This window comes from Xyrauchen texanus, chromosome 22 (assembly GCF_025860055.1).
Source record: "Xyrauchen texanus isolate HMW12.3.18 chromosome 22, RBS_HiC_50CHRs, whole genome shotgun sequence".
NCBI classification, from domain to species: domain Eukaryota; kingdom Metazoa; phylum Chordata; class Actinopteri; order Cypriniformes; family Catostomidae; genus Xyrauchen; species Xyrauchen texanus.
The window spans coordinates 15,296,386-15,308,941 of record NC_068297.1 but is presented as its reverse complement, the minus strand read 5'-3'; the positions used below and the strand labels follow the sequence as shown (position 1 = coordinate 15,308,941).

General features: G+C 37.0%; 1 protein-coding gene across 2 annotated transcripts; it reads right to left on the bottom strand.

Moving 5' to 3' along the window:
* Positions 1-5,919: 5,919 nt before the first annotated feature.
* On the bottom strand, positions 5,920-11,964 carry otx1 (orthodenticle homeobox 1). Of its 2 annotated transcripts, XM_052153842.1 has the most exons (4): positions 11,249-11,964; positions 9,438-9,627; positions 8,742-8,893; positions 5,920-7,641 (listed from the first exon to the last, which is right to left on the bottom strand). In XM_052153842.1, the coding sequence occupies exons 2-4, from the start codon at positions 9,532-9,534 to the stop codon at positions 6,919-6,921; spliced, it is 972 nt and encodes a 323-aa protein (XP_052009802.1). In that variant the 5' UTR covers positions 9,535-9,627; positions 11,249-11,964; the 3' UTR covers positions 5,920-6,918. The 2 variants fall into 2 exon arrangements, with proteins under 2 accessions (XP_052009802.1, XP_052009804.1); XM_052153844.1 differs by lacking the exon at positions 11,249-11,964 and having other exon boundaries at positions 9,438-9,817.
* Positions 11,965-12,556: the final 592 nt, after the last annotated feature.

Here is a 12,556-nt window from a genome sequence, read left to right as displayed (position 1 = left end):
GTAAAAATAATTTCAAATAAAAATATTTTTGCTATTATTTTTAATTCCTTTATGCTGTGAAAATATGTTTTAGTTGATGTACAAAGTTTGTTAAAACATTTCATGTCAATGATTTGTCACACACTGTCTTGGAAAAAGGGTTTGTAAAATCCTGTTTCTGGCCAGTAATGCACAGCGTTCTTTGAGTTAAAAATGCATGTTCTAACCTACTTTGACACGGTTCTTTCTCCTTCTATTACAAATATTTCTTGAACCATTTTTTCCTCATGTGTCAGTCACTATCACATATCAAAATGTATATGTGAGGTTCTGTGAAAATAGTGTAAAGCTTTTCAAATTTTATTTTAGTCACTTCTCTTTCTTAGGGAATGGTGGCACAGAAGCCACACTAGTATCCCTTGATCGCAGGATCAGCGGTGCCGCATGTGTTGGGTTGTTGACCGGGTTTTATTCTCCACCTGTTTGGTGTATGAGATTACATGCAGAAGAAATGCAGAGGGGATACGCAGTGCGTCTCTAAAGAGGAGGTTGCCATTTTCCCCCATAGTCTTCATACACGGCGTCCGTTTCAGAACTGTTGCCGATCTGCTCTCCGAACTTAATCTGACAGCACCCAGCCATCCATAATCCCTCACTGTATCGTAATCTATTTACTCTGCATTCTAAGAGGATTTTCTTTTCTTTTCTTTTATAAGTGTATATATATATATATATATATATATATATATATATACACAAGATATATAAATATATGAAGTGATGCTGGAAATCGAGGAAGGGTCAGAAGAAAAACCTTTTGTGTTCTCGCCTCTGTTTTTGTCTAATCCTTTTTTGCTGTGTACATACTATTATCAGCATTTCATATTTGAAGAAAGAATGCACTGTTTCATGTTTATGTAATTAGATAAATATATATATATATATATATATATATATATATATATATATATATTTATCTAATTTACAGACTACACATGAAGGTGAAGCACAAAGTTCATTACTCTTTGACACTATTGTAGAGCTCAGGACACTTTTTTAAAAGCTGGCTAAAAATGTTGGTTTATATTAAACTTGTCAGCATATGTTATGGATCATGAGTATTTTTGACAGCAATATGTTTGGCCTGAGTTCTATATATCTTTCCCATGTAGGAAGTCACACCATACAATTAAATATTAATATGGAATCTACCCAAATTCATAATTTCAGTGTTCACCACAAACAGCTACATTCCTAGAAATATTTAGCTAAAAACTAAATGAGTTCCACAGTGTGTTTTGCTTTGCAATTGTAATATGGTCCACTTAAAATGTTTAATGTAAATAATCAAGTTATTTTTAAATTCATTGCAGATTTCACTTAGTTGGTAACATTGGATATACACAAAATAGGCCTTTCTGAAACAACATCTTTAATGTAATCACTTAAGACTTATTCAAAATGACAACTTGTGCACATGAATTGTACTACTTCAGTAAAGTGGACTTGTAGCAGAAAGCTTTAGAGTATGTGTAACTTATGTATGCATCATTATAACTTTTCAGACAACTCAATGCCATTAATGTGTAACAATAATCTGATTATCTCTTAGTTTCTATCTTGTTTGAGTCCTATTCTATTTTTTAGTCTGGCTTCCAGTACAAATTATGTGCTATAGTAACATTTTACAACAGACTAAATCTAAAATCACAGGACATGGCAACCGTTTGAATTCTGTGATTCAAACTATGAACATATTTTGGGTAAAGCACAAATTTTGGCAAAGTTGCTTACATCTGATTGGCACTTAGATGGGTTTGGTGTTTCTTTTCTTTTGTAGGAATAGAATAGGCTACTGTTCATGTGTGTATGTGCGTATTATGCAGTACAATTATCTTATCCGTGAGCTCAATAACTTTATATATCCCCCTTTTTCACTGGTCATCTTGCACCAGTGCTTGTTGTTGAATTATCTGGCATATTGCTTATATAGAACATGTTTGGGTCTGTTTCTATGAGCATCAAATGTCTGGTGATATCTACGGTTCGTCTGGTGCCCTGACGTCTAATCCAACCAGCTGTCATACACCGCAAGATATGATGAAATCTACGTAACAAAAGGCCATCCACTTTGTTTGCATTTCTTGGATGATTGTGCAAACAGAGGGCAAACTGGTTTTAGGCATCAGTTCATCCGAGCGGCATCTTTCAGACGGTGAGGTGATGACGCAACAGTCTGGTCACCTGAAATTAGAAAAATGAACTTGACAAACTGTTCTCACATTAATTGAAAGATAATTAACTGTTCTCAGTTTAATTGCGGACATTAGAATCAATTATGTCACAGTTAGGATTCGATGTTACAGTTAGTAGCATATCATTTTTTTTTTTTTTATCCATTTAGTTATTTCTGAGAAGTATTAAATTATATATGTCTTATAACAGTTTTCGGTTTTCTGATTGAAGCTGTTTTTAACTTACAAGGTTACACTTTAAGGGGGTATAGGCCTACCTAAACTGTATATGGTCAGAGTGTGTTTAGCAGAGACGGGCCACTTCTATTAAAATGAATGAGAGCATTTGGAGCGCTCGACCAAGAAGTTCTAAGTGCCCAATGGTCAGCAGATGTAGAAAGGAAGTCCCGCCTTACAGGTAAAAGATCCAATCACCTTTTAGATACAGACATGATCTGTCACTCATCTCGAGAACGTGCATTAGTTAGGCTATACAAGCCGGGAAAGTTGCGTTTTAGTGTAATATTAGGTAAAGCAGCACAATTTATGATACAATAATGTTCATATTTTATTTGCTGATTTAAAATATGTTCTCTGATCGTATTCTTTACCAACCGTATTTGAGATTTCGGTCTTTCCCCATTCAAGTAGATAGGAGCTGCACTGGCATGACCGGAAATAGCCTCCCGAGAGCATTCCAAAGATGGCCGACATGGAACTGACTTGCTAGAAAGACTTTGGTATGGTCAGCTACTGAGTTAAAGATAAAGCTATGTATGAGATCACCAACTGTCCGTCTTGACAGCCGTAATGCCGTCTATCATCTGTTACTAAGACCTCAGCACCAACACTGTGGGAGTAAATCCCTTTGGTGGTTTTCCCACCCTCAGCGTTTCTGTAACTCACAGAGGCCCGGAGTCAGCATCTCACCATCAGCAAACCGCCTTCGCTCATCACACTTCCGTTTTCCCGTTAATGGTTTTGGCCGGTAATCTCTTTTACAGTTTTCACATGTAATAATATGGTGCCAATCGTGGACGACCAGTCTCACTTGGGTGACATTTGGACATGTCAGGAAATGCAAGAACCTTGTACAGCAGTAGGCTAATAGAAGCGCCTCAGAATTTGAGAAAATTCGACCACCAAACAGGGGCGAAAATTTCATCAAAATGTTGGGGGGGGGGCAATAAATATAACAATTCTCAAGAGCAATTTTGAAGGGGACACCAAGGTTTTTTTTGTTGTTGCCCCATTTGCATTTGTATTATTTTATTTCTTAAACAATTATTTTAAGAATATATCATTATATTATTTACAATACACATATTTTAATGATATTTTAGATGGGGGGACAACCCTCAGATGGGGGGGTCCTGACTCCCCCGACCCCCCCGCAATTCCGCCTGTGCCACCAAAATATTCCTGACCGACGTTAAGGTTTCGTTAAGTTTGAACAATATTTCATTTCTATTACTATGCTTATTATTATTATTATGTTTAGTATTGAATGAAAATAACATATGTAGGTCTATTGGAAAACTTGCAAATGCTATGTTGGATAGTTGGAAAAGATAAAAGCATCCAAGCGAAAGCTGAATAAACATTATCTTCTGGTTGAGCCTAATAAACGAGGCTTCAATGGCTACTTATTTTGGACATTTCACATTAAATCACAACGCTTGTTTGGGACATAATGAATGTTTAGCTATTAGCTCAATACAATACTTTATTTCTCTGCAAATGCATGTTTGGGAGGAAAAACGTGCTTCCATTTGAAATAATGTCCGTTTCTGTTGTTAACATGTTAGTTCATGAACTTCTGAATCTGAATGTCGAAAATCACTATATTCTCTAGCCTAAATAATTTAACCTTTGATAAATGCTGGGCGGTAAATGTGATTGCTTTTCAAATGACAAATCATTGATGACTGTAGAGAGCCATGTTTAATTTTTAACGGGAACGAAAACGAGGCTCTGAAGGATAAACGTTCAATCGCATTCACGGTATTAAGCTCTAAAATATCTAATTTTTTTCCACTTATTGTTTTTTTATTATTATTTTGCCGACACATTTAGATTTTAAAGACATATTTACAGTGTTTCATGAGCTGAACGATCAAAACCTATTTGAGCAAAAGTATCCTACAGCTTATGCCTCATTCCCGTCCAAAAAGTTTAAAATGGCGCTACACTGAATACGTTTTATAAAAGGTGTGACACATTAAAAGGGCTTAAAAATCTACCTCATCAATGTGAAATATAGTGCAATTCAGAATCTATATCAGTTTCTATATGAAAGCCATGTAAATTATCTTTTTTATTATTATTATTCTTACAGGCACACATGTTGCTTTTTAGGCTACAACGGTATACAAAAACTCTTTGAACTTATGAATACGGCATCACCTCACCAGATTCATACCAGCTTCAGCTAAAACTATAAGTGGATTTTTAGAGAGAAAACATTAGGACTTGTTCACTCTCTCTCTTTCTCTTTCTCTCTCTCTCTCTCACCCTCGGGCTTAAGCAGGTGCTCCACGCGAGGGCGTGTCCGAGCTCCTCAAATTATTCCCCAGGAAGACAGGACGCAAATGTTTGTTTGATGCCAATCGTACAAATCCATAAATGTTTATGTAGTGTCGCCGAGCTGCGGTGCAGTCTCAATGCGAACACAGTAAAACAAATATACGTCATGTTCTTCTGAGCGAGGTGTTGATTCAGCTGCCAGACCAACACATCAATAATTAGTACACAAAAACTCTGAAGCTGATTAAATTCGTGCAAATGGGTTGTTATATTCTTATAGGAATAAGCAAGTGACGATCTTCTCATCTCATGGAAAACATGTGATATGAGATGTAAATTAAGGTTATATCTATAAACCGTGGTATCTCTTTAATGTGCAGTGTTGGCAATATTTTAGTTTTTAGTATTTAAAATAAAAATCTAAATCCTAAAAAATAAACCATATAAATAAATATTTAATAAAATTATGCAGGCGTTCTCTGTAGCATAATACACGTTTGTTTACTTTTTCTACCCACTGTTTAATCGGTTAAAAAAAAAAAAATCTGTTCCAACACGTTCACCTAGACTGCTTTGCCGAGCTCTTGTTTTCTCCAACAATTTCTTTAATGGCTCGGTGCCTGACGGCTGCCTCCCTCCCGCTTTTGACCTATTAACCCAGACCCACCCACGTCATTACCGAATCAGAAGAGGCGATATTGCTCCGGGTAATTTTGGCGAAACGCTCTTGTGCTCTAGAGCGCGCGGAGATTCTGCGGGGAAGCAATTACCACACGCGCATTCAATTACGACCTGATCAAATGCGTAATAATTATTTAAGAAATTCTGCGGTGCTGTGACCTCAAACAGCCTGCACAAGTTGTTTAAAATTGTGTGTTCCTAAAGACGAATATAAAATGGTGAATCGGTTTGATTGTATACATTTCCCCCTATACATTTACAGATACATATATAGGCTATGTTAGTGACATGTTATTTCACATACGTGATTAAAAAATCCTTACACTCAAAAGTTTACTGGGATGGAATGATGTGCCTCTTGAGTTCAGTGCAGATCAACATTCAGCTCTCACGGTGCACAGGTTAGAATTTAATATAATGTTCTGCTGCCCATGTAGTGTTGGAAATATTAAACCTCATCCAAGATCTCAACGAAGAAATCAAATTGTATCGTGTTTTATGTTTTAGTTATTTATTGTTCGTTGACAGTTCAAAACATTTTCAACATACGAGTAAAATTTGGGTGTTAAAAGTGGATATACCCCAGTCAAGTAATGTGAAAAGTGTGGTTGTTAACTGGTCTTTATTGCGGACATGAATGTAATGATCTGCGCGTGCAGTACATTCAGCATTTCACTGGCATTTGGGTATTCTTTCTTAAAACCATATTTTGTTACCACATTTCGTTTTTCGGTTAAGTCAAGTGCTGTTAAAACCATCCAACAATTTCATCATGCCCGTGCAGTTTCACCTCAACAAACCTTCAAATGCTAGTTTACCTAATAAAATATCATAACCAAGTATCCCCAATCAAAATGTCTAATTTTCCCCCCAATTTTTTTTTAACATGTGTTCTCAATATATAAACGTATTATTTTTCAGGGTAACAAAATTGGTCTCAGTCTATCAAATAAATCCAGCGTCCAAATCTTGATCTTTGGATTATTTGGGGAAAAGATTTACATAGTCGTTTTTGAAATCCAGTAACACCAACTAAATATGGTCAATGTAACTGACCCACATACATATGTACACAATTCAGCTCCGTTCAGCTGACTAGAATCTGTAATCCTAAAAAATAACCATATTTAGAAAATGAAACAGCTGTACAAGTTTTGAGAGGTGGAGGTAAAACGGTCGCTGAGCGTTCAGTGTCCCGTGTAGAAAAACGGTAATCCAGATCAGGCAGGAGTGACGCGAGTTCGGGAGAATATTTAAGAAAGAACCCTCGTTCAAGTTATTCTAATTAAGTCTCTTCTGAGACAAAATGGAAAACTAGCTTTCATTTCCCTCCACAACTTTGCCATTTTTCTTCCTTTCTCACTTTAAAAAAATTTGATGAACATTTAACTATTTTGTTAAAACCTGCAGGTCCATATATATATATATATGTCCCCTTAAACTCAGCACACCATTAAAACAGAGAGATGGGGAAAATAGGGGCATTAAAAAAATCAGATCACAAGACTTGGAACCTCCAGGACGCTTGGTCTTTGTAGTCCAAACAGTCTGTAGTGTTGAAGTTGAGCTTCCAGGAGGAGGCTGTTTGCTCCTTGTAATCCAGGCAGTCAGAAGAATTAAAGGCCAGGCCAGTGCTACTGTAGGCCTGGTGGTGATGGTGGTGGTGATGTCCTGAGGACTGACTGATGTGGTGATGGGGGTGTGTGGGCATGGACGAAGCCGTCATGGGGCTGAGCTGATGAGGGTGGTGGTGAGAGTGCATGGGGGCCAGATAGGAGCCACAGTCCACTCCGCTGAAGTAAGAACCGGAAGGAGTCGGGTAGCCCTGGCTGTAGCCGGTGGTCTGGTTGTAGGGCATGGGGTAAGAGGAACCGGCCGTGCCTGAGACAGAACGTTGCATGCAGGAGGCATTTGAGGGGGCGACAGGTTCTGGCAGGGTGACGGATTGGGGAGCGGAGCCTGGAGAAATGGCAGGGCTCCAGATTGAAGAGACAGTACTGATAGAGGTAGAGGTGCTGCTAATGCCCGTGTTATTGGTAGAGGAAGAAGAGGACGAGGAAGAGCCAGCACTAGAGACGGCAGGAGGGGTGAACTGCCCACTGCTCTCTGAGCCTGTGCTCTCCCGTGTAGGTGAGGATTTCTTCTTTGCAGGCCGAGCTTTAGTATTGCTGCCACTCTGCTGCTGCTGACGACATTTGGCACGACGATTCTTAAACCAAACCTGCAGAGCAGAGAGAGGAAATAAACAAATGCAATTAAAATATGCTTTAAAATGTACAGGAAAATGATCTTTGAATGACACCTTTGAAAGAGCTACACGTCAAGCACAGAGTCCATTATCCACAAAACACACACACACACACACACACACACACACACACACACACACACACACACACACACACAGCTCCATTAAATTATTATGAAGACCTTCCGTGCATGTCTGAAGGACATGCTGGAGAGCCATTGTGCAATATTAGAGTGGAAAATAGCTAGTTATTAGCAGTTCCTGGTGTTAATTTGCATGCAGGTCCTTTCTGCTTTACTGTGTGGATCTAATTTCAGTACTTGTAGACGGCTGGGTGATAGCAGCCTATTGAATTTCTCTGCAGAGATGGTAATTCAATAGTGGAAGGAGGGTCTGACCATGTAAAGCATTTTGTTTCACGTGCTTATTAAGAGCAAATAAAATTGCTTGGGAAATTGACTGAGGCAGAGGGTTGCTCCTTTAGGCCTCAGTTCACATCAGTAATGCATTATTTACTTGAAAAATCCACAGTGGACTGTGGGAATTTTACATTTCCTCATCACATGATATTAACATCAATTTTAAGAATTGAGCCTTCATTGCAGTGAACATCTGAGAAACATCTAAGTGCCTTCATAACATTGGTCTATTCGAGCAGCTGCCTTAGGAGCACATTTCAACCGGTTCAGTGTTTGTAAGTAAATGCTCTAAACACTGCAAGACATTGCTATAATTTGGAGAACAAAAGTAATTCATGCATAATAATTAAATCATTCATATTACATAATTCAAACACAGAGACAAGCAGCAGAAATGCATGGCTATTAAGTTTGTAATGGCTGTATAACTAGTTTAGCAACCAAAAGAAATGTTAAAAACACTCCTAGTCTACAACAATTACAATAATTGAAACGATTAAACTACTGTGCACTTGTATGGACATCAGTAGGTGGAGCAGATAAGCATAACGCTCATTAGCGGATGTTTATGGAAGGTTGCCATGCTTGAACAATAAAGTGTCTTAAAAGAACAATTTGGACTGAATTCATCAGACATTTTGTGGTTACATGTACCTGAACTCTGGACTCGGGAAGGTTGATCTTCAGTGCCACCTCCTCTCTCATAAATATGTCCGGATAACGAGTTTTGGCAAAGAGCGCTTCGAGAATGTCAAGCTGTGAGCGCGTAAACGTTGTTCTTTCCCGCCGTTGTTTTCTGGGCGTTGCTGCAAAATTAAAATATAACAAAAAGAAAGTGTACGCGTTATATTTACAGAATGAACGTGTGGAAATGTTTGTCACGTGTATGTATATATATATATATATATATATATATATATATATATATATATATACATAGATAGATATTTCAAGGTCTATTTTATTAAATGAAAATATTCTTTCTGAAGCACAACGGTCAAAAGTTAGCTAATTATGGAGTTACAGGCAAAATCCTTTTGGAGATTATTTATTTTTCTCTTGTAAAATCATGACACAGTGAGCATACTAGGCCCAATAAGTTTGGCAAAATTACCAAAGAGAGAAAAAAAAGCACACAATATATTTCTACATATTTACAAAAATATTTCTCAAGAACATTACACACATACAATAAGTCTCATTATACGCGTTTTAATAAAGTGCACAGAACAGAATTTTGTGCAAGAAAGAAAACAAAACAGTAAACACACACATCAGTTAAAATCACGCTCACATTTTGACACAGATGTATATCATCATGTATAGTGTGTGTTAAATATGTAGGCCTACCTGGATATCCGACAGACGGGTGCAGTAGGTCCATGGCGGCGCCGCTCAGCCCCAGGCCGTTCATGGCGTAGGGGGGCTGTTTGAGGTATGACATCATGCTAGAGGCAGTCACGGGTCCCCCCAGATCTTGCCAATAGTTCGATTTCCCCCGATGTTGCAGTTTGACGAAGGACGGACCCAAATTATATAACTGAAATGATATAATTGTAATGCAATATTAATTAGTATGATGCGTACCAATAGGAAAGTGGCTATAATAAATGCCAAGTGAGTTAAATTGAGTTTTTGAAACTATGAGAACTTTTAAAACGTAAATTATTAAACGTCATTTGTAAACTGTTTGCAGTTCTCTTTAAAATGAGTATATGGGAGGAAAAAAAAAAAGACAACCTTGAAATTACCCAAAATTTGAAAATCATGAAACCAATTCAAAGAACTGTTTATTCGTACTATTTCATTTTAATATTATACTTATGTCATTATATTATTTATTATTGTACATTTAATATAGACAATGTGGGTCTTAATTTCTCCTTCCAAAATAATAAATGGCAAAAACGAATATGAATTATTAACGCAATTTACACAAATTGTTACTGTATTTCTGCATTCTTTTTTTTTTTTTTTGCTTGCAACAATACAACTAAATAGTTCCCCTTGTATATTCCGCACTACATTTAATATTCCTTTATATAGGCCTATATCAAAAAGTCAAGAAAAATCGAATTTAATAAATATTTGTTTTCCCAGTCAAAGCACTGACGTGTTTTTTATTATTATTCTTTTTATTTTTATTTTTTTTATTCCAGCTCCATTCCGGTCTAAACAAGGCCTAAGACTAAATCTCTGCGATTTAGAAGCACTTACTTAAAAAAAAAAAAAAAAAAACATCTTACAAGGCCTAATAAATGGTCTCCAGGGTCACACTGAATTTAGTATTGTGTAAAAAGTCTAATAAAAGCCCTCTTTTAAATTAACAAATTAAGTTAAAAATAGAGAATAGTTCAAGTAGGCTACCGAGTTAGAAAATAAACAAAACAGTATAGCATATTCAGTGTATTGTAGATACTGATTGATAGCCTAAATCATGTAGCTATTTTTATAACACTTTATTATTTATATATATTTTTTCTTGGCAATTTCATTTTAAACCAAATTTAGGAGCCAACTAGGTCTACTGATCGGAAATGAATATGGATGGGCCCCGTGCTGAGAGAACCGAGCCGCTGTGTACTATTCCAATCTGTTCCTTACTTATTCTTTACTCTGTAAAGACTGGTTAAAAGAACACATCTACGTGCAAATTAACTCAATCACAATGTAGATTAGAACATTGGGGAAACACTTTCATTTCTAGGCCTCATCACTAAAATAAATTATCAAAAAATAAAACACGCCTCTCCAATTCTCTCCAAGTGAGTTGGTTTACACTCCCGCGATGAGCTGATCTTTCCAAAACTTCTCAAATACATTCGGGTCACTATTTTTACATTTATTTTATTTTCTGCTGTTGCCTCTGACTATTAGGCTTCCCAATTGTTTACTGCGCTACTTAAAACATTACTGACATACAGATAATGGAACAACACAAAAATAATACCTGGAACTTTTAAAAACTCCTTTCAAAGAGAAACAAATGTGTCGTCATTGTCCCACAAAAAAAAGAGAGCGCGTTATAGACTAGTAACAATACTAAAACAAGTGCATTAAACACTAAAGCTTCATTTGTGCAATTTTGCGGAGTGTTGAAAAAGCTTTGCAATAAAAATAGAATAAAATAAAGTCTAAACGAAAAACTGCATTTGTCTTACCTTGTGCAGAACTCCCTGTCCTTCTCGTCCACGGAATTTTTGCAGTCCGACGAGTCAATAAAATATCCAGCAGTGGAAGAGTTCAGGAAGGCAATTCGACCGACCCACAACCAAATAAACAACGTCTAAAATTCCTCAAAACTGAAGATATGCAGCAATATTGATCTGTCACACGTGCCTGGCTTCAGCTGTATACTTGTCTAGCCTATTCAGAGTGTGATCGCTGGGTTTAAACTCAAATACATCAAACTCATTTGCTTTGGCTTGCTCGTTCGTGTCTGTCACTAGTTTAAGGTGATTGCTAATGTAGACGGATGGAGATTGATCACCTTCTACTAACCCTGCCTCTCTAAGAGCGTAGGACACCTGCAGATCCGCCCACTTTAACCAATCGCCGTCTTCCCCCTGCTTGACTGACAACTAAAGCAACCAGTCCAAGGTTAGAACATCCTCGAAGCCCCGCCCTCCTCCGCGCTGACTAAAGACATCAAGAACATGGATCGACCAAATAAACCATTTGAAAGTCGAGAAGACCAAATATTTCAAAACTGTAAACATTAGAGTAGACAGAAATATAAATGTAAAATATCGGAATCTAGGCTTTAGCTAAAATGTTGGTTTAAATGAAGGAGTAGGCCTAGTCCTATCAGAAACTATTTTAGACCGTAGCCTATTTAAAGGCTGACGTCTGACCGAAAGTCCTGAAAAGTGCGACAAAGACCGAAACATTTAATTTGCAAGTCGTGGCAAATCAATTATTTGTATTTTATTTGTATTTTTTTTTTTTTTTTTTTTGCAACTGTTAGCCTACTGTTTTGCGACTTCAAATGTTAGAGCCATATCTCATATTTAAACCAAATGAAATAATAGATTCGAATAGACATTAACAAGCGTGAATTAAATCAAATAGAATACCTAAAAGAATTAACGCCAATTAAGTAAAAAAACGTGGACTTCGGGGTCTTTTGTGAAATGGCTGAGAGTATCCCAAATGCACCACAAATTCACAAAGAAGCATTTGATATAGAATTACTTTACGAGTTATGCAGTGCGTCGATTTAAAGCGGGATACAAATACAGCAAAAAAAAAAGTTTAATTTATATCCACTTTATCTATTTTCATTTTTATTGCTATCCCGCCTCATGAATATTAATGAGTGACTAATCCCCACTTAGAATTACATTTCAGAATAGTGTGCGTAAAGTTTAATAGGCAGACGGAGAGGAAACGTGAAAGGGAGTGAAGAAAAACTCGCCACTTCCAGAAAAGAAACGAAATCAGCACATAGAGAGAGTCTGAGCCACAGA